The following is a 23,295-nucleotide window of genomic DNA, read 5'->3' as shown; positions in this document are numbered from 1 at the left end:
CCCCAGAAATTCAGGATGGTGATCCTGGCAGCTATAATTCCTTCTCTAGATTCATTGGCTTGGGTTTTGGCCCTTGACCTCCAGGATATGTATTTCCATATAGCAATGCACCCACCTCACAAGAGATTCCTCTGATTTGTGGTAGGCCAGGATAGTTTCCAGTATCAAGTGCTTCCCTTCAGCTTCTTCCCAGCTCAGAGAGTATTCTCAAAGGTTCTGTTAGTAGTGGCTGCTTACCTGTGTTGCCAGGCTATAGTGGTAGTCCCGTACTTCAATGACTGGCTACTTGAATTGTTGTCTGCCAAGAAGTGTTGTCTGCCACAAGGACAGTGCTTTCCCCGTTTTTGGACCTGGGCCTCCAGCTGAATGTAGAAAAATCCACACTAATGCCTGTTGAATATACAATTCATAGAGGTGTGTCAGGATTCTCTGGTATCCAGGGCATCCCTTCCCATGGACATTACTGAGCCTCATCAAAATAATTCAAGACAGTCCTCAGACCTCAGTCAGAAACCGTGGCCGCTTATACTTTTGTGACAGAGCGTGTGAAGTTACACCTCTGCTGTTTCCAGGGATGCCTCAGAATGGTTTATTAACCAAACAACACAGTCTAGACAAGCAGGTGTCAGTTCCACAGTGGGTGAAGCATTCCCTAGACTGGTGGAAGATTCATTGCAATGTAGGGGCAGAGGTCCCCTTCCTCCAACCAGTCCCAACAGTGACTGTAACCACAGGTGCATCTCTGTTGGGTTGGAGGGGGCACCTTGGCTCCCTGACAGCATAGGGCAGGTGATCACCTCAATAGACCATCCTCCATGTCAACCTCCTGGAGCTCAGAGTGGTCAGAAATGCCTGTCATCATTTCCTTCCTCTCATCAGATGCAGATCTATCAAAGTCATAACAGACAACATGGCCTGCATGTTTTATATCAATCGTCAAGGAAGGGCGAGACCCCCTTTCCTCTGTGCCAAAGCGATCAAGTTGTGGAATTGGTGCATAAGGCATCAGATAAGGATCTCAGCAATGTATCTGCCCGGCATACAGAATGCCATGGCCAACTCATTCAGTGGGTGCTTCTCCCAAGAATATGACTGGGAGTTGGATTCTTGGGTTCTACCCAGAATCTTTCAGACTTGAGAGTTTCCAGAAGTAGACCTTTTCGCTACAATAGCAAACCAAAAATGTCGCCTGTTTTGCTCAAGGAGAGCTTTAGGTCACAATTCAACGGGGGATGCCTTCCTCCTGCCTTGGATGGACAGAATGTTTTATGCCTTCCCTATGATGCCTCTCATCCTTAAGGTGATAAACAAGATCAAGCTGTGCAAGGCCAGAGTCTTTCTAATAGCCCCGGTGTGGTCATGGCTAGTGTTGTTCCCTTACCTGTTTCACCTGGCTTTCTGTCCTCCGATAGATCTTCCAGCCGTCCCTCAACTGCTCTTTGAGTGCTGGACACCTGACACATGCCAACTGGGGCATTCTTCGCCTCAAGGCTTGGTTTCTGGATGTTTGCAGGGCTAGAGTCATCCTGCTCTGTGAAGGTACACAACACATACTATTAAATAATAGAAAAGTTTCTACCAGGACTACTTACCTCCAGAATCGGACAAGATTCAGCCACTCGTGCCAACTCCACAATGCTGCTCCTGAATCTGCCCCTCTTCCTCTGATTCTGGAGTACCTACTACAGCTTAAGAAGTCAGGACTGTCCCTCAATTCCATTAAAGTTCACCTGGCAACCATAACAGCCTTTCATACTACTGTTGAAGGTTTTTCTCTGTTTGTTCCTCACCCCCCCCCCCACCACACACAACCACAAGATTTCTGAAAAGCTCAATGAATCTCTTCCCACAGATAAAGGTTCCTACTCCTGCTTTGGATCTGAATTTTGTTCTCAAAAGCCTCACAAAGCCCAGGTTTGAACCAATGGCCACCTGCTTCCTATTGAATTTATCAAGGAAAACAGCTTTCCTAGTGGTGATTACCTCAGCCTGCGGAGTTGGAGAGATTGGGGCTCTAATGGCAGACCCCCTTTCACAACATTTCACAAGTGTACGGTATCCCTATGGCAGCATCCCAGTTTTCTCCCTAAAGTGACTTTGAATTTCACCTGAATGAGACAATATACATGCTGGTTTTCTTCTCAAAACTGCATACTTCCAACCGGGAGACCGTTATCCACACTCTAGATGTCAGGAGGGTAACATCCTAGTATCTGGTTAGAACTAAACCATTTCGTAAATCCAATAGCCTTTTCTTTTGATTGCAGACAGATCTAAGGGTTCCGCCACTTCCACCCAGGGATTCTAACTGGATTTCCGAGTGTAGTATAGCCTTCTACCAGGCTGTTGACATCCCACTCCCTATCAGCATTTTGGCACACTTTGACTAGATCACAATCTACATCTCTGGCTCTCCTTAAAAATGTTCCATTCCAGAAATCTGCAGGGCTGCTATATGGTCTTCATTACATACTCAGTGGTGGCAGATGACAGAACAAGGAGCAATGGTCTCAAGTTGCAGTGGGGAATGTCTAGGTTGGATATTAGGAAACACTATTTCACTAGGAGAGTGGTGAAGAACTGGAATGGGTTACCTAGGGAGGTGGTGGAATCTCCATCCTTAGAGGTTTTTAAGGTCCGGCTTGACAAAGCCCTGGCTGGGATGATTTAGTTGGTGTTGGTCCTGCTTTGAGCAGGAGTTATAGACTTTAAAGAATCATAGACTTTAAGGTCAGAAGGGACCATTATGATCGTCTAGTCTGACCTCCTGTAGGAGGTTGGACTAGATGACCTCCTGAGGTCTCTTCCAACCCTGATCTTCTATGATTCTATGATCTCCTATTGAGTGTGCATGGGGTGCACCGACACCAAGAGTGGAAAACCTATAGGGACACACGTCTCAAAGAATCACAGTTACTGCACAGGGTACATAACCTCTTCTTTTTCAGTTTTAAAATATCTGATTTACCCAAGAGACTGCAAAGAATTCAAAGGTTCAGCTTCCAGTGGAAATTTTGTACAAGAAGTTTTAGCCAGATGTAAACTTTGTGGTTGAGTTATTAACCCCCGAACACAGGGAATGGAAATTTTGGTGAGACATGCCTTTCATATAGAGGCATGAAAGCATTGTACGACACTGAAAACAGGCCACACAAATGGACCTTTCTGAGTATGTTGTGATTATGCACTCGGGTACAGATCCTCAGTTGGCATAAATCATAATAATTTCACTGAAGTCAGTGAACTAATGCTAACTTATACTAGTTGAGTATCTGGCCTAGACTCTAATAAAAAAAATTCATCTTAAAGGAATATAAAAAATTAATACTTTAAATTTACCCTAGACAGAGGGTCCACACAAGGCCTATGCCTGAGTCCTACGTTGAACTCCTTCTATATGCATTATAAGCCTGTATTTATTTGGTTCAGGCCTGTCAGGGGGGTAAATACTTCTTTTTCTTGTTCAGTGGATAGTGATTCCAGAACAAATATTGTTAGTGGGGTTTAATGAAGTGGGAACCAAAACTAAAGCCAAACAAAATCACATCTGTGCCCTCTTCAGAAATAAAATTTTCGTCACTGCCGATCACTTTCATTCAACAACTTTATTCAAATTAAAATAAAAGGAAAACTTTGCTCCCATGATATGGCAAAGTATTATTCTGCTATCTGGGTTTCCAGGTTTATTGTTCATAAAATTCAAACCCAAGAGAGTTAATCTGAGCCGGGGGTTGGACTAGATGACCTCCTGAGGTCCCTTCCAACCTTGATATTCTATGATTCTATGATGTGATAAACCTAATATAAAGCAAAGCATTGCGTTAGGACAATATATACTATAGACCTGGGGTGGGCAAACTTTTTGGCCTGAGGGCCACATCAGGGTTGCACAACTGTATGGAGGGCCGGGTAGGGAAGGCTGTGCCTCCCCAAACAGCCTGGCCCCCGCCCCCTATCCACCCCCTCCCACTTCCTGCCCCCTGATTGCCCCCCTCAGAATCCCCAACACATTCAACCCCCCCCTGCTCCCTGTCCCCTGACCGCCCCCCAGAACCTCCGCCCCATCCAACTGCCCCCTCATCCCTGACTGCCCCCCAGGACCCTCCATTCCCTTACCCAACCCCCCGCCCCCTTACCAGCAGCAGGAGTTCACAGCCGCAACACCCGGCCAGAGCCAGCTGCGCTCCCCACGCTGCTCAGCGGGAGCGGTGGGCCAGAACTCGGCCCACGCGGTGGCGTGGCTGCCAGGGAGAGAGAACAGTGCGGGAGGGGCTGGGGACTAGGTTCCCCAGCCAGGAGCTCAGGGCCGGGCAGGACGGTCCCACGGGCCATAGTTTGCCCACGTCTGCTATAGACAGAGCTGTTAGCAATGCCTGTTATTGAAGTTGCTTGACATGTCCCATTGGAAGGCCCTGTTTTCAGTTGCTTATAAGTTTTCCAAACTTTAATAATTTGAGCTGAATGTTTCTGTGCCTGATTTTTTAATTTCACCCAAAATTATTCTGCTGTTTGCAACAATCAGGCTATTGTTTTACACATGTTAAAAAAATTCTGGTGACTTTTTCTTTGAAAAGCTCTAGCACTTCCATGCTTCAAATTTGGCAGGGGGTGGTCTATATGTCAGGGATGAGCTTTTTGCTCCCCCAGGAAAATCCACTCAAATTTTGCCAAGTTGTAAACCTTGGAGTTTGGGGTGCACGAGGGGGCTCCAGGCCGGGGCAGGGGGTTGGGGTCAGGGAGGGGATGAGGGCTCTGGGTGGGGGTGTGGGCTCTGGGGTGGGGCCGGAGATGAGGGGGTTTGAAGTCCAGGAGAGGTCTCCAGGCTGGGGGGTGGGGCCGAGGGGTTCAGAGTGTGGGAGGGGGCTCTGGGCTGGGGTAGGGGGCTACAGTATGGGAGGGGATACAGGCTCTGGGCTGGGGGTGTGGGCTAGGGGGGCAGAAATGAGTGGTTCAGGGTGTGGGAGGGGGCTCTGGACCGGGGCTGGGGGGTTCGGAATGTGGGAGTGGGCTCAGAGCTGGAGCAGGGGGTTGGGTGTGAGAGGGTGTTCGGGGTGCGGGCTCTGGGAGGTGCTTATCTCAGGCAGCTCCTGGGAAGTGGCAACATGTCCCTCTGGCTCCTAGGTGCAGAGATGGCCAGGGGGCTCTGCACACCGCACCTGTCTGCAGGCGCAGCTCCCATTGGCCATGGTTCCTGGCCAATGGGAGCTGCGGAGTTGGCGTTCGGGGAGGCACCTGCACCGCGGGCAGGAGCAGCACACGGAACCCCCTGCACCTATGAGTCAGAGGGACATGCTGGCTGCTTCTGGGAGCCGCATGGAGCTGGCCGCTGCAGCCAACCGGACTTTTAACGGCCCTGTCAGCTATGCCAACCAGAGCCACCAGGGTCCCTTTTTGACTAGGCGTTCTGGTCGAAAACCAGAAGCCTGGTAACCCTACTTTATGTACTCACAAGTGATTGGTGGAGATTATGTTTGACCCATATTGCTGTGCGTGTTTTTTCTTTTAAGCTAGTCTTCAGCTGCTTGGAATTTAAAGTGCAGTTTTTGTGCAGTTTTACAGAAACATGTACATTTTTCAAATAATATACTACTTTTTATGAATACTTAATCACTTCTGTGGTTAGAAAATATATTTATGCCTACTGTCTTAGGAAAAATTTCTCCTTCATTACACACTTAGGTTCATAAGTAAAATGTATTTATTGTGATAAATGCTATGGTAATGATCTTACCAAGCACTTGTGTAGGCTGCTATTTTCTAAAACAAATAAGTAACATTTCTTAGCTTGAATTGTGCCAGAAAGGTATTTATGTTCTTCTCTGATCTAACCCGTGTATTCCAACAGCTCTTGGACAATGTGCTCAGGTCCTAAGTATTTGCTTTACCAAATGGAAAAAGAAACACTTGTAGAAGGATGTGATCTCATTTATTTTCAAAATGATGATGATTTTAGTCAAATGCTAGATGAACAGGTGTCTAGCCATAAGTGGATCAGACTTGATATTAAAAGTACATTTATAAATAGTTTAGAAAGGGTTCCTAAATGGTTGATAGGTTCTATAAGCATGTTACAGACAGGAGTAGCGTGTTGTAACAATTGACTACCCATTTATTAAAACATCTATTAACCATTTATTAACCTTTTGTAATCTATTTATAAATGTGTCCTTAATATAAAGTGTGACCCATGTCAGCATTTTAATATGCCCATCATGATTTTTGGGTGCATCACGAAAAACACAAGCACAGTTGGCAATAGTTGACACTTTTGTTGGCAGTCTCAGTGAAGAAGCCGAAGATGGAATGCATATAAAGATTGGAGCACACTCAAAAATTAAGGGAACAATGCCAATTTTTATACCAGCTGAGAATCTGGCCAGTAAATCTAAATCAGTCTTTATGCTGTACTTTGGCTTATGTTGTACTTGTTTTGTGAATAAAATAGTCTCCAGTTCTGTCAATCCACAATTTTTAAATACATTTTTAAACAATTAAAAGGAGCTGGTAGTGTCATGTAATTGTAGATTTCACTCATGCAAACAATGGCTCTAGAAGTGGCTTCAATGCAGAATCTTACAGGCTTAACTCAATTTTCTTGTTTCCCTTTACTGTATGTTCATCAGATCCCTATTCAAAAAGAGAAAACTTCCTACTGTTTTCAACAACTTAAAAATTTTGGCTTTAGTCAAAGTGGACAGAAACACAAGTTTATTTTAGTATTGTTTTATATTGTTGGTTTTAATCTGTACTAGCATTATTTTATTTATTTATTCGTTAAATAATGGGCCAAAAATGTTTTTGTCTTGTAGGAAAATTGTATACAGCTCTATCTATTCCTCTGTTTTTAAAAATATACATGCCTGTTTAAAAGGAAAAGACTGGTGCAAATGTAGGCAAATTAGGGTTACAAAATTTCAATATGTGGAATGCAAGTGATACTCTGACCACTGCTCCTTTGAGTTGTGTTCCCAATATTTTTGGGAAACAGAGATTAGCCACAAGTGAGTAAGCATAGGTTCTTGGAAAATAGCATCCTTTTCTTTTCAGACATGTTACTAGAGTTTTACCATTCAATGTCTTTTTCATAATACTGAATATTCCTCAATGAATAATGTAAACAATTCCGCAGTCTGGGTTACAGGCCTCATTCCATACAGGCCTGTGTTGCAAAACCTGAAGCAAAGACTACCAGTTGTTCTGTTTGAACCTACCAAGAATGTATTGATCAACTAGTGCAGAACATCAAATATCTCAGAGTTGTGGCACTGTAGTTTGTTTCATTTCCAAATTTTAAAAGCAAAGACACTTGAAGGAAAGAATAAATCTGTTGTAGAACATGGTGTAAATACCTAGATAGACAGAGAGAGGATCTTTTATCCAAAGTACAATTGCAAGGACAAAGTAGGAGGAAGCTGATGCTTTTTAAAACACGAGGGAGCCCTGTAAAAAAGGATTGAGAGCCCAATCTAACTCCCTTTTAAGTCAACCTTTTCATCAACCTTGCTGGGAACTGTATCAGGCCCTGAGTATGTGAATGGAAATATCATCTGGTTTTGGGAAAAATCTTCATATAAAATCAGAAAGTAAGGCAGCAGCTTTGGGAATTTTAGGGAATGGATGATGTTTTAAGCTTTCTTGCCAAGCTAAAACTTTACTGCATAGCTTATTGAATATTTTCTCACAGGAAAAAAAATCCATTCTGCTTTATAACAGACAGCATGACCTTTGAAGAGAAAAAAGTAAATTACATTAAACTTTTGGCAAAAATACATTGCAGTTTTTAATCCTTTATTTGGATTCTTATGTTATTGAAGAGAACTTATAGTGGAATTCAGTACAGCTAAGTATCTTAATAATGCAAATATATGCCTCACTACAAATTAATGTCCCCAATGCCCATGCAATTAATTATCTGACTTCTCAGTATTCTGCTGCAACATATTTTAAAAGCTTCTCTCAATAATACAGTTTTTTCATTTGAATAATCTTGGTTGAGTCTAACTCTTCAAACTCATATGCAAAATAAACAAACAAAAGCTTCCAGCTCAGAAAGGTTTGGTCTCCTGTGTCGTAATGCCACATCATTCCACAGATATGGAAAAGATTATTTCATTCTCTTTCCACCCCCCACCCCCACCCCGCTATTTCCTGGTATCCTTGATGCTGATCAATCCATCTAGAGAACCTGCCAATGCATTTTATGTTGCTTTATCATAACAAGAAAAAACTGATTTTCTGCACCAAGAGGGTTGCTTTAAATGCCAGAGCATAATCATTTGCTTTCAGTTCCTTCCATTTCATTTTGATTTAGAGTTGAGTTTTTCAGGAGATTGTAAGCTCTTCCAGGCAGGGACTGTGTCTTCCTGTGTGTTTGGACAGCACCCATCATGTTGTGATTTGCTAGCAAAATGCAAATCAGTGGTTGTAGGAAATCTATGTTCGTGGCTATTCTCATGATTTCTTTTCAGTTGATAAACTGTCAGTTGAAAACATGTACGTGCTTGTTTCTTGCTTATTACACTGTTGTGAAAGTAACACTTGGGGAGCTTTAAATAACAATAAAATAGCCCCTCTCATTCAAGGTGAACTTTAACAATTATTTGAAACCTTACAATGAAACATTGTTTTGGCAGGATGAAGCTGCTCCAGCTGACAAACAATATAAACAAGAGCCAGCCCAGGTCACTTACTCAACATCAGCTGTTTCCAGCACACAGGAGGTGTTGTACATCAATGGAAATGGGACCTACAGTTACCATAGTTACAGAGGGTTAGGAAGTGGGCTGCTAAATCTCAGTGATGCTTCTAGCAGTGGTGAGTTTCCTTACCAATGTGTGTGTCTGTGTGTTTGTGGACGCATTTACCTCCCACAATACTGAAAACTAATCTAAAGGGTGCTGTATCTATAGGCTCCTATCGGTTACATGACTGGGGCCCAGCCTTGCTAACTGCTGGGCATATTGCTTAGTACTGTGTGTAGTCCCCTTGTGGCTTAAATGGGGCTATTCACAACAGGACAAGATCAAGCCCTAAGTCCTTAACAAAGCTGAGTACAAATATTGGGTCAGATCCTCCACTGATGTGTAAATAGGCACAGCTTCATGAGGACCTGGTCTATTGTTATGTCTAGTTTTAAATAGAGCACAAAATGTGGCTATTGGCTTGCATTTTTCTAATTAGAGGTTGAAAAATACTATATTCTACCTTTCAAAATTAAACGAATTTGGGCCCATTTCTCAGCTGGAGTAAGTCTGCATAGCTCCATGGACTTCACTGACTGCAGTGATTTACCCCAGGTTGAGGACTGGACATGACAAGTGTAAAATAGACATGTTGAGTTCCTGTTTACCTGGAGCTGAAAATAATGTAGGTAATTTTGTGTGACCATGAGGTGACAGGATCCTCTGAAAAAAAGTAGTGATGTCTTTTGGTTAGTGTGATCGGTGTCGGTCCGCCTTCCCGCTAGGGGGCCGTGGGGAGCTCCGACGTCACGGGCCGGCCTGGGTCACGCCTTTGCCACTGGGGAATTAGCAGCGGGAAGGACGCCAGCCAGTGTCTGTAGCGCGCCCCTCAGGCAGGGGAGCGCCGGCAAAGGTCCCGGTGTGGGTCGGCCGGGTAGGGGAACGCAGGCCCACCCTACACCACTGCGTTCCAGCCCAGGGCCCTGACCGTGGCAGAACGAGGGTCCCACCACTGGGTCAGCAGGGTCCTCCCGCTACATAGACTCACCACTGTGCAGCTCTGTCCCTGGGCTACTTCCTACCCGATTGCTCGTCCGAATCCCTCTGGTTCCGCCAGTGCATCGGGGTAGTCCGCTGTTGGCAGCTCCAGCTCCCCCTCGGGCTCGGGTTCCTCCAGCTCCTCCTGGACCGCGGCTGCTGGCAGCTCCAGCTCCCCCTCCGGCTCCTCCAGTCCCTCTGGGTACTCGGCAGCGGGCAGTCCTGGCAGCCCCAGTCCTTCCTCCAGGTGAGGTTCCCACTGGTCCAGGGCCTCCCCTGGCGTGGCAGCAGGGTCTGAAGGGAGCGGTCTGCGTCTGCCTCCCTCCCTGGTGCTGCCCTGACTGAGCTAAGGGCCCCGCCCTTTATACTTCCTGTTCCACCCCTCCCCTTCTGGGGGGTGGAGCAAGCTTGGCCTGGCCCTGCCCACTCAGGCTGAGAGAGCGGCCCTTTACCCTCAGGTTCAGAGGGCAGCCACCCTGGCTCCCTACAGTTAGCCAAGGTTTCTTTCTCATTACAGTAGCAGATAACAGTAACAAACAAACAAGAATTGTATCATTTGTTTGGAATAGTAAAAAATATTGATTTCCTATGGATATAGACTATAGGAAATGATTTTTGCCCCTAGTGGTAACAGGAGTATGCTTTTATCTGTCAGTAAAAAATGATTACATTGAAAGACAATGGGTCTCTTGTATCCAAAAGGAGGATTTACAGAATGTCTCAGAGGACAGGGATTACTGGCTTTTGTCCTGGGTGATCCTTCTCTGGTTGAGGAAAGTGGTGCCTCAGGTGCACAGGGTAAATCAGTAGGCCTAGTTTTGCAAGAAATTAACTGTTCAGTCTTGTTCTCAGTTTTCTCTATGCTAATTAGTTTTCTTGAGAGTTTTCAAACAGTTACCGCTGTTATCAGGGCTGCAACAGTGAGCCTGAATGTGGTGTCCCTGGGACCAGAAGAAAATATTCCTCTGTCTCTAACGTTGGAGACTGACTTAAACTGAGTTTTTGAAAGTCTTTAAAATGACAATATTTTAGCTGTCAAAACTCTTAACTCAAAGCTGGAAAATTGCAGTTGTAATTGTTTCCATGTGCACAGAAGATGTGTTTAAGATGCTGAAAAGGTTCTCTGAGAAAATATTTTTATAAGTATAAGACATCCCTGGAAACTAGTTTTCTTGAGAAAATGCTGTTCACTTTCGCAATGTATTTTTAAATTGTGGGCACATGAGAACAGATCCAGCTTCCACTGCTGAAGTCAGTGGGCATTTTGACATTGACTTAAATAGGAGCAGAATTGGGCCTCTAAACAGTTATCCATATCTTAACTACTCAACAGAGGCCATCGGTGTTGTCCTGTTACACTTTACATAATGCCAGGTCCTGGTTAACTACAACAGGGGATTTTTGAACTGTGCTTTTTTCTTCACACAGATTATAATAAAATACATTGCTGTTGTTTCCATATTTCATTGAATTGCACAGCTATGTCAGAAGTATTCTATTTCATTTCAGTATGCAATTAAAAAAATTAGATACTATTGTCAATATCCTAAAGAGTGGTTACTTTGGCTAGCAACTGTGATGGTGAACTTCTTTTTAATTTCTTTGTATCTTTAATTTGTGAGTGCCAAGTGGTATGCCACAATTAGGGACCATAATGGGCCTTGTAGGAGAAACAATGGTTGGAGCCTCCCTGACACTGCACAACTAATAGACCCAAGAAACCAAGCATTATTAAATTCACTGGAGTACTGCAGCCTCTTTGTGGTGTATTCCTGTGTTGCCTGAGGCAAGGGTTCTGCAGTCCCACATGAAGGTTTACCATCTGCCCACTGAGTCATCAACATCCATGGCCCCACTACCACTGTGTATCTTGCACCAGAAGCTGGTCAGCCATTCACCCCTCTGCCCTGATGACTATCAAACCATTTCCCCACTTGGGCCCAGACTGGTACATAATCAGAAGATTGCACAAGTGTGCCCACCCCTTTTGCTGAAAATTATTAGAATTTGTTCTCAGCTTATTACTTACCTCCGGATCCCCTGCATGAGTCAGCTGGTGAGAAAAATTGTTTAATCCAGCTCCTTTTCTGTATTCCTCTTACCAACAAGAACAATACACCAAAGTTCAGAAACCAACACTTGATGTTGACAATCTGGCTAACTATTGGGCTGAGTCCCATCTGCTGCCTTTAGGAAATTAGAGAGACGAAGTGGGTAAGGTAATATCTTTTATTGGATCGACTTCTGTTGCTGAGAGAGACATGCTTTTGGGCCATTCAGAGCTCTTCCTCTTTAGGAAAGGTAATTGAGCAGGTTGCGGCAAGGCAACTCTGGCACTTTCTTGATTCCTTAGATTTCCTTGATTGCAGTCAATCTGATTATAGGCATTTATGTAGGGTAAAAACTGCACTGACTGCATTAGTTGATGGTCTCCTCCTGGCAATGGAAGAAGATAGAGTGCCTGTGATGATTAGATCTGTCACCAACGTTTGATACAGTTAACTATGAGAGTTTGTTGGCTTGTTTATGGGCACTAATTGGGGTGGATGGGACTGCTCTGGAGTGGCGCTATTCTTTCCAAAAGAGCCCAAAGGGAAGTTGTGGGCAATTGTTCCTCTGCTCCAATGGCTCTTTTTTGTCTTTTAGCGTTTACATGAGTACATTGGGAAGGGTTAGTGTGTGCCCTCTCTGTAGAGCAGAATTTGCTTATTGATTGTTTCCTTTACTAAAGAAGTCTTAATTTTGAAAAAGCATTTTCTTCTGAATTCAGTAATCCCCATCTGACATTCTTGCCTTGTTTACAAATGTTCTGACAGTGTAAAAACAAGCCCACACTTTATTCAGGATGGTGTTTAGACACATACTGTCATCTGTATCTGCTACAAAATAAAGCCTTTTGCAAAAGCTGGATAAAAACTCATGGCTTGAATATCTATTTCTGGACATTTCCCTACAGTAACGTAATTACTGTCTCCAATTAGATCTCTTATCTAATAGTCAAATCGACATGTGTATTTTATATGACGTAACTCATTTAATTATCGACGTGTATTTTATATGACGTAACTCGTTTAATTTGGTTGCCTCCTGCCCTGTAAATTTCCTCCCTTCTCTGATCCCATCCTTCAAATCGAGGCATCCCCTGACCCAATTACTCATGCCCCACTGCTCATCAGGGACCTGTCTATACCCTGCTGTGCTGTGCTTGCCTCCTCAGCCTGTGCTTCCACATGTCTAATGATAGAATCGTAATTAGTTCCTTATACAAGTGTAGGGGGGGAGCCATGAAACTGCTCAGCATAAAAGGCAAGGATGGGCAAGGAAAGGGAGGATGGGGCTGCAGCAGCTTGAACAAGAGGTACCTCGGTTTTACATAGGGAATTGGAGAGGGCAGAACAGGAAAGGAATTAGGCAGAAAGTGCCAAATTCTCTCTCCCCACCTCAAACCTGCAGGGTAAATCAGTTCAACTTCTTTTACATGGAGTCTGCAATAACATGTATGGCTTCTCCCTCTCCCTGGAAGCTCTCTGGATTGGCAGAGACCCTGACAGCCCCTGTATGAGTCAGGCTGTCACGAGGAGGCAGAGAGCAGTATAGAAGCCTCCAAGCAGATTGCCTTTGGTTTTCGTACGTCCCTAAACCCCACATGGATGAAAGGGGCACTGCAATTTTAGGAGGTTGAACCCTCCAGACTTTTAGGGGACACATTTCCCTACCATGCAACTGAATAGAAAAATTCTGCAGACTGACTGTAGTCATATAAAGGGGCCTTGAAGTAGGAGTAGATGTTAAACCACATGTTAAAACCCATTTACACTGCCAGAGCAGTATAAAGGGGCCTTAGTGTAAGGGACAATCTGAGTTTACTTCCCTACCTGGCAACAACCCTAGAATGGGCGCATAAGGCCCTATATTCATTGCAACAAACAATACTATTGTTATAGGTAGCACAGGTAGCAATGACTATAGTTAATGTTTCCCCACACTTTTCATAACGCAATCCTGTTTTCAGTTGTTTGCCAAACTTAAACTGTATGAGCAGAAATTTTCCATGTCAAGTGACCACCTCAGGCTGAATTTTTTGGGGAAGTTTCAGCTAAAACAGTTCAGCCATTTCCGAGAAAAAGATCAGGGGTAAAACACATTCTTTTTCCCACTTTAAAAAAAATCTCAAGCTGTTTCAATGAGAAGCTCTAGCGCCTCCATTCTTTGGAGCAGGGGCTTGACATTTGGTAAGGGGGTGTCATCCTGGTGTCAGGAACGTGCCTCTTGCCATCCCCATGAAAATTAACCCAGATTTGGCCGGGTTCTGAGCCTCTGAAAAATTTCAGTTCACGCATGCTCGGGCGAGGTTGTTAGAGTTTGGCAGCTAAATTCTCCAAAGATTCTGTCTGCATTGAGCACGCTCCATCCCTTAAGATTCTGACTTGCCAATTGGACTGGGCATGCGCCGTCCCCACAGTGTGACTGAGCATGCACCAGACCAAGGCTGTAGGGGCTGAGCAGGACTTTCCATGTATTTGCTTGTCCTGGCTGGTGGGATCTGTTGTGCTGCCAGGCACAGGAACTGAAAGCAGGAAGACTGTCTTTCCTGTGCTTTCAAATGCTCCCCGTGTTGGCATCCAGACAGTGAGGAACGAAAGGAGGAAGTAGCCTGACTTAGATGTGTGAGGTAAGGATTGGGAGGTATGGGGGGAAAGGGAAGAAATGCAGGGTTGTGGGACAGAGGCAAGAGCTTGGGCAAGTATTATTCGCCCCATTTTACAAAAGAGAAAAATAAGGTTCAGAGAAGTTAAGTAACTTGGCCAGCTCTATAGCAGAGCTGGGAGTCTCCTGACTCCCTATATTATCAACAGACTTCCGTCTTATGATCATCTTTCCTTCCTCTTACTGAGGGCGATGGAAACAGTTTTCCAATACGCTTGTTCTTTTCTACTTTGTATGGACCCCACCATCCTTATGTATGGTGATTCAGGCTGGCATGCTCAAAATTAAACTGACTCCCACATTTGGAATCAGGAAGAAATGTCTCTGACAGGGTATAACGGAAGGGTACATTATTTTGCACCTTTATCGGCATAGTATAGCAGGGATCATGTATTAGGATGAGGTTGGTGTATTCCACATGATGATTTCCTGTGATGGCAGGGGCAGACACTGGTGGGCCTCAGTCATCACCTCCATCTCCAAGCAAGTGTCTTGTGCTTGTCACTTGAAAATGCATGATGGTGAATAGTTACAGACATCTTTCTTTTCTAATTTTTCCGTCCTCAAGCTACAAAGCTGTGTTTCCATTAACTGAATTAGCTGAGTGTTTTGTTTCCCATGCAATTGAGGGAGGGAAAGGAAGCAGAATGGAGAAAAAAGACTTAGTCCAATTCATTAGTGTCTGTTACCCTGGCCTGAGATGTCCCAGCACTGAGAATTATTGCTTCGCACATATCTGCCCTCTTTTGAGAGAGAGGAAGAGGAGAAACATGGTAGATGCAAAATAAAATAATAAATCATACTTCTAATCATAATAAATAATGCTCACTTGGAAAAAATAACATAAATAGAAAACAACTATTAAAGTCTAATTTTATTGGAATGGGATATGAAACAATCTGAATGCATGTTAACCACTTGCAGTGGCACTTGAAGAAAAATATTTGAATAAAAATTACACAGTAAAAAGACTATGCATAATAGATTTCAAGGTATGGACAGTGTCCCTGCTTCTTGGGAACGTGCCTTTTGTTATAGCTAAATGCCATTGCCTTTTGCACCTTGATAGATTAAAAAAGTTGGTTAATTGTCATGGGGTAAAGTAATTTGACATCTTAACACACGCTTAAACGCATGCCAGTCTTTTTTAATGAGGTATTGCTGTTATAATTATTGCCTACAATAATAACGACCAATTTGAGAGTCTATGTTAAATGTATTAGAGCATTATTTGCTTTCAGCAGGCTATTAACTATCACATTGGTAGTTACCCACTGGTAGTGTGCAATTCTGAAGAGATTATTGCTGAGAAAACTCACATATGGTGTTGCCACTCATGAGCCATCAGTGTTTATATTATCATTGGTCATATCATACATCTGACACTGGAATTTTAAATAATTGACCTTGCCAGTGAATAGTGTATGAGGCAATAATTAGTTCACTTATATATCTTGCAGTTTACAGTAAAGTCGTTTGTCCAACAGCCTATTTAATATCAGATTTATTCAGCAGCTAATCTGATAAATGATTGTTTAGTGCATGAAGAGAGGATTCCTAGGGTTTAATATTTTAATGATTTAGTTAAACTAGAACCATTAAGCTTTGCAAAAGAAATGAGGTGAATGTAATTGGAATGACTCCCTAACTTTAAAGTTAAAATGTAAATCCATCAGTCCCACTGTGGCCCTCAGAAAAATCTGTCTGAACACTTTGTCTAATTCACTGCTTAAGAAGCTGTGCTATGGTGAAAATGATAGGTAGCAGTCTTGATTTATAAAAGTGTGTACTAAGCAACAAAAAATACAGACCCTGTCTTCAGGTGTCCAGTACGTGCTTAATCTTTGTTTGCACACTGCCACAGACCAAAGTTACTGTGCAAGCTGATCATCTTTGCATATCAAGATTTTTTCATTGTCATGAAATACTCTGTGACAGGCCAGGGTATTCCAAAAGGTGCAGGCCTGGTATACTCGAGGGGAAATTTAAATGGAAAGGTTCATTGCAAAAAATTCAGATTATTATTTCCTTTTAATGAAAGGGAGTGCCAGGCACAGTGCCAGGTTAATAGAGAACATAAGGTTATTAAGAAATGAATTTCCACATAAGGGAAGGGGAAAATAGTATAAGAAACTCTCTCTAAGCTGCCCATTTTGCACCAGATGTAATCATTTGTACTGGTGGCTTCAGGAGATAAAGGTCCATGAAAGCAGTCCACTAACTAGTTATTTAAAAGTATTTTAAAAGTCCTACTCGTGTGCACGTAGAAATAAACGATGGATTTGCTAAGCAGGGGACTACAACTCCCATCAGTCCACTCCACACTGCTTTCCTCCTGGCCCGTCAAGGGGAAAGGCCCCGAATCAGGAAGTGGACAGGCTCTTTTGCATTGCAGCCCAGGAGCTGCAGAGAAGCTGGGTGCAGAGAGGAATCCCCAGGAATGGTTGCAGAGCTGTGATTCTTTCATTATTTAGCCACAGCGCAGTAACACTGGGCCAGAGAAAGTAAGCATGACAATTACACTGTAGCCTGCTGGTTAGAGCCCTCACTGGGGAAGTGGGAGACCGAGGATCCAGTCTCCCTGAGCCAATGATTTATCCACAGTGGAACAGCTTCAACAGGACAAATTGAGGAAGTCTCAGATGAGCCTATTTTATAGCCCAGTAGTTACAGGTACTGCTCAGTACTGGAGTACACCCAGGATTAGAGTCACAAAAGGACTCAGGTGCCAATTGTCACTTTAGGCGCCTAAATCCCTGATATATCCCTATATATAAATGATGGTTTATGTTTATAGAATTAGCCACCTGTTTATATAAATCTGTATAGATTAATTCTTATTACTGAAGCTTCAGGTTGCTCTCCGAGTATTTGACATTGCATATGGATAGGCAGAAAAATACAGACAGTGAAGAGTGTGTGATACATTTATGCCTTATCTCACGAAGAAACTAGTACAACTAATGAAGCTACAAATGAGTTATGATGTTCTTAACATATACTACTAGGTGTGGGTAACACTTACCGTGTTGAAACTGTGTGTCATACCCACTTCATTTCTTTTCAGACTGGGGCAGTGGTGAAGTGGATAGTGTTTTAGCACAAATGGAAGTATCACTGCACTATATGTAGTATCCAGGGAGCGCTAGTGACAGCTATAGATGAGGCTGTGTACACGCTCCCATTCTAGCCCTTTTTCTTTTCAGTCATTCAGAATGTTCTGAAACTTGAATCTTTCAGGATGAAATTACCTAGCTTTGGTCTCTGGCCCACGGTAAATTCTTATAGGTAAGTTGTCCCTGGCCCTTACCCAGGTGTGCTGTGGAGGCACGGTGCAAGAGCCCCATTTCATAACCCAGGTAAGGATTGGGCACAGCTGCAGTTCCTGCATTCAAGGGAACGCACGGACTGTTCCCTCACTCCTCGCTGTTCTGCGGCATGGGTGGGAGAGAAGAGAACGCTGCATCCCACAAAAGGGTAGCAGCAGGCACTTTTCTTGTGTCTCCTGGAGCTCCCGTGGGCCAGTGTGGCTCTGTATTGGCCTCAGCGCTAGGCTGTGCTGAAAGGTACAATTGATCCTTTTGGAAAGTTAGAAAAAGGGTGGTTCAGCTCCTTCTGAGTACGAGGAGAGTGAAAGAAAAATACTTTCCCCTTTATAAAAGAAATCCTTGCAACTTATTTTCAAAATGGCTGGGGACAGAAAGCTGTAATCTGGCACAGAAATAACTCCTTCATTGTCCTGATAGAAATCTGTAGGGATTCGTCTGAACTGGGAGGATCACACTTTGCCCCAGCTTTCCCCTCAGTCCACACACAGTGCATCTGCTCAGGCTGTCTGGCTTGCCTGACACTCCAATCTCATCTTCTCCCATGTTGAATTCCTCCACTAGCTCCCTCCATGTTTTGTTTCATCAAGTTCAAGCTTCTTTTCCTGACCTCTATGGGCCCCTCACAAATCTGCCCGTCCTTATTTGCCCTTCTCATCTATCACATTGCCTTAAACCTGCTGTTGTCTGCCACCAGTGACAGCCTTGTTTGCTCATATCGGTTTCTCACACACGTGGCTCTGTGCCCTCTTTCACGCTGCCCCTTACACAAAGACAATGCTCCCTTCACTGATCTGTAAGGCTACTACTCTCTCCTGCAACACTGCCACCTCTGCCATGACACGCTGAGGACAGATGGGACTGGCTGGCCCTTAACTGAGCTATAGTCATCCAAAAAGACCCAACATATATTTGATTGTATCTTTCTTTTCCTATGCTTCATATGTCACTTTCCTTCTTAGATTGTAAACTTTTCAGGGTAGAGCCAAGTCTTGGTATGTGATTGTACAGAACATAGCACAATGGAACTTCATCCTGATTGGGTGCCTAAAGTTTTCCATGACTTGAAAACATTATGTGCCTAGTGCTTATAGCTTTCAGTGGCACAGGGCTCAGCTCTGCCTTTTAAGAAGAGATGATTCAAACATCAAGGACGGGGTGATTCACTTCACTTAAGATGGGAACATTTAAAATAAAGGCAAAAGAAAAGAGGGGAGGGTGTCTGGTTTCTTTGGGGCATTAAAACTCTTCTAGATTCATCTTTATTTTTCAAACTGTTTCCGGGATGTAACCTGGGTCACCAATTTCTGCTCAATCTCCTCTCTACACGTGGGATTCAAAGCCTGCAGCTCATCCAGCTGCTTCCCTTAACATCTCTTCTTCTCTTACCAGGTGGGGTAACTGTCCCACATGTGTCCAAGATCATCAAAAGGGCCTCAGGAAGAGCTGTAGTCCCAGGTGACCGAGATGCCACAAATGAACAATTGGGTATAGATGTGGGTATAGAGTGAGCTCCCACATCTTCAGTGATCTTCTGTACCAGCATTCAGTTTATGTTATTAGTTTGTTAGACTCAGGTGAATTCTGACTGAGTTTTGATGATCCATTGCATGTGCGGTGTGTGGATATTGGTTGCAGTTGGCATAGAATTTTCCTTCCAGATTCCGTTAGGATTTTAGAAAAAATACACTCTGTGGAGTTAAAAATCTCCCTGTGGGGGTTAATTGGCACATTTAAAGATACTGGGCTAGATCCTCAGCTTCTGTTGGTTTGATGGAACCACACCAATTTATGCCAATTGTGCATCAGGCCTAATTCTAGCTTTTCTTTGAGAGATGTCTCACTGCTTGTGCTGAAATACTGCAAGAAAAAGCCCATTAATGTAAGAAGAACATTACAACATTTTGTACTTACTGATGAAATAAATTTAATATTCTATTCAACTATTTAAAAATCTGGATTGCTGAGGAGCAAAACCATTCATTCTCATTTCAGAAAAAGATTTGTTCTGCTACAGAAACTTTCCTCTGCCATATATTTTCTGTGTGTTTTTGGCTGTGACGTGAATGAGAGTCCAGGGAAGAACATAAAAATTAAAGTAGGTTCATCTGGAGCATGATGCCCTCAATATTTCAATGGCCAACTTTTCAGTACTGGCACAATAAATATAGAAGTCTTTAATGGCTTCTTACAACCATTCAGCTAAGCTGACATTATGATTTGTATACTCTTGTTCAGTATGCTGTGTTGAGATTTTACTTCCTTAGAGTTCTCCTTTTGAGCTTCATCGTGATATAGTCATTGCCCTATCGTGTATGATGACCATTAGGTAGATTCACTAGCCCACTTCTCTCATTCATCCCAGGTGTATCGGGGTAACTATTAAAACAAAGCAGTCATACCAATGTAAAACTGGTGAATGTGAATGGAGGGCTAGGCTGTCTTTATAGTTCACTTGTTCGTGCTACCAATTCCAGATCTCGAAGTGAGAATGTTTAACAGTGCAGGTTCTGTGTGACCAGTCTTTTTTTGTGTGCCTGACTCTGCCTGCGCTTCCCTGAAGTCAATGGGAAGTTTGCCATTGACTTCAGTGACCACAACAATATGGCATTATCTACAGGTAGCTTTATCTCAGGGTTGCCAAAAAGGAAATAGAATTAAGTAACATTAAGGGCCATTTCTTCAACTGATGTAAATCGGTATAGCTCTTAGCCCTTCTGCTAACATCTGTTTATCTACCGCTCCCATCTCCAGGGCCTTACAAATCTATTATTGTTTTAATCAAGCTTCTCTCTCTCTCTCCCTTCCTTCCATTCCTCCATTGAGTAGGGAGTTGTTCCTCCCCTCCCCCAACCCCTTAAACTGTGATTCTGTTGGAGTTACTGCAGAATGGCTGGAAATAAGTTGGTTTTGCATTTTGTTCTGGAGCTTCGTGTTTATCCCAATCTCTTCAGGAAGCAAGTCCCATATGTGGGCCAGTTGCTGAGAAAGCTCTGCCCCCTGCACATACAAGATTTACTCTTGAGATTGACATTTCCACCACCAGTGATCCCGTACCCTGGGCCATGTTAGCAGAAGCCAAGGAGTGAATGAACCCTGTTACATATCAAAATGAACTGCAACATGCCCTCACTATGAATAGCTGCTACTTTTCACCATTTACTGATAAACCGCTGCGAGCAGTTTGTTGTTGCTCTTGAATTGGGTCTACAAATCTATCGTAGTGAAACTTTTTTCTGGCAGGAAAACCTAATGCTTCCATTTTTTCCATTTGTTATTTCCAGGTCCAACAGATCTCAGTATGAAGAGGCAGTTAGCAACCAGCTCTGGATCCTCCAGTAGTACAAGCTCTAGACCCCAACTGAGTCCAACTGAAATAAATGCAGTGCGGCAGCTTGTTGCAGGGTATCGAGAATCAGCAGCATTTTTATTGCGTTCTGCAGATGAACTGGAAAACCTTATTTTGCAGCAGAACTGAGTCACATGACCTTCATGCTGGCCTAGTCTTATCTCGGAGTTTCCACTAATGACATTTTGAGTTCCCAGAGCAGACGCTTCAATTACTGCAGTCTTTTTAGGAGAGTTAATTACCATAATGCCACACTGTTCTTGATCCATAAAGTGATGTGTTAAGGTGCTTCAAGTGAACTTTGACCTCTGATAGTTCTGAGGTACTTTAATGTGTCCAGCCTATTGCTTTTTGTTTTAGTGTGTCAGCATAAATATCAAAAAAGTGGCTAGAGATTGTTAACTCGTTCTAACAAGTGGAGGAAAGAGACGATGCTGTGGTGGTAAAAATTGGTTCAAGATCCAAGTGCAATATTAGTGGAATGTGCTACTGACTCATTGGACTTAAAGCTGCAGTATATGGCAAAATGTTGCCAAAAGTCCTGTTGCCACAGGACACAATTGCAATGGAAAGGATCTTGTATTTTCAAAAATGTAATTTTTATAAAAACAAAACAGAAAAAAACTTTTGTTTTCATTCAAAATTTTTCATTTTTACTTTGGTAAACTTTTTCACTGGTCCTAAAAATGTTTTGAGGAGATATTGTAAGTCCCCCTCTTCCTCTCCAGAACCCCCTGTCCCTGCCCTTCTCCCCAACTTCATATTCTTTCTACAACAAGTAACTCTCGATGCTGGATAACCCTTCCCTTGTGTACTGTAAATTGTCATCTCTGGAATCACTTTGAAAGGAAGCATGCATTTCCTTACATTCATGCCATTCTCACCTCCATCCTGTAATATATTGCAGCTTTATTAGCAGTTAATAGAGATGAGGGGTTTTTTAAAAGACATATCATTTTAAAAAAATTGGTTTCTTACAGCTAGCTCATTTAACTCCGTGATCGCTGCTGCTGTCTTGTACAAGTCCCTTTAGTAGCGATTGGATGTAGATGATTGAATGTTAAGAGGTTGCAAGTGACAATCTGAAAATTTGCACTCTTGTGTTTATTTATTTATTTATTTATTCCTTTCAACAAAATAAGTACAGAAAAAAAGGCCATTGACATTTCTGGTGTGATTTGTGTAATGCCCACACCTAGCTGAAAACTGTACAAAAATGATAAATGGATGCAGCTGCAACTTTAATTAAACTCTTCTCTCCTCTCCCCAACTTTTCCCATCCCCTATTTCTTATTTTATAAGGTTGAATACACATTAATGGTGTTTTTTTGTGCACTAAGGCAAGCTTATTTTTGAATATATAGAGACAAGTACTTTCGTTCATGCTTACTGTACTATTTGTTCTGTTTAGCTTTTGTTGAATAACAAGTTCCTTGTGCATTCCTGAATTTGCCTTATTTCATGTACAAAATTTTATGTAATTCAGTTTTTGACAATGAGTTGAAGGCATCAGTGATATTTTATATCTACTTGTTACATAGAGTTTTCCAAGTAATGACTGTGATTGTGACCCAGTAATGTGCACTTTTTCTTGTAATGTGGACATTGCTATGCTTTTATCCCCTCTAGTGTTTCTAGAATTACTATTGCTTACAGTTATGTAAAGAAAACGAAAAAGAAAAAAAAGAACTTTTGTGATACTGTTGGTGAATATTAATGTGAAAAAGGCTATGAAATATGAGTATTTTGGAGGTACATAGATACACAAACATCTATCTAAGTTGTGAACTAATGTTCACAAGTTTAAATGAAAATTCAAAAACTGAGGGCTGGAATTATTTCCTCTGTTTTGTTTGGGTAAATAAACAGATTTCTGTGTTTAACGATTGTGAAACATTATAACGTTTAAACAAACATAGTGTCTAATCAGTTATCACCATTGTCTTCTTTAAACAGGAAAAGGGGACTTCCATGCCAGTTGTTGGAGTCGCCACAGCTCAGTTCTCAAAAATATTGAGTAAATCCATTTGGATAATTCTAGCTAGAGCTTTGCTCTAATGAAGAATCTCTTCAATAAGAGCACAGAGAGGAGGTGCATAAATCATGAGGTCCAAGTCACTAACGCTTCACAATTTAAACCTGGCTTGAGGCAACACAATCTAACTGGTAAAATTTGTTCTTAAAAGAAATCTAT

The 23,295-nt window shown here is 42.8% G+C and overlaps 1 protein-coding gene across 3 annotated transcripts in view; it reads left to right on the top strand.

Annotated features, from left to right (window-relative positions):
• The window catches only part of NOL4 (nucleolar protein 4), a 244,731-nt gene extending 223,501 nt beyond the window's left edge, over positions 1-21,230 (top strand). For all 3 annotated transcript variants that reach the window (XM_026647338.1, XM_026647337.1, XM_026647336.1), the window contains 2 exons: positions 8,634-8,814; positions 21,037-21,230. In XM_026647338.1, the coding sequence (XP_026503123.1) occupies positions 8,634-8,814; positions 21,037-21,230 (375 nt within the window). The remainder of the gene's footprint in view (positions 1-8,633; positions 8,815-21,036) is intronic.
• Positions 21,231-23,295: the final 2,065 nt, after the last annotated feature.

Source organism: Terrapene carolina, unplaced genomic scaffold, assembly GCF_002925995.2.
Source record: "Terrapene carolina triunguis isolate 2854851 unplaced genomic scaffold, T_m_triunguis-2.0 Scaffold58, whole genome shotgun sequence".
In the NCBI taxonomy this organism is placed as follows: Eukaryota; Metazoa; Chordata; order Testudines; family Emydidae; genus Terrapene; species Terrapene triunguis.
Note: the sequence above shows the minus strand (reverse complement) of the source record. Positions and strands in the feature narration are given on the sequence as shown.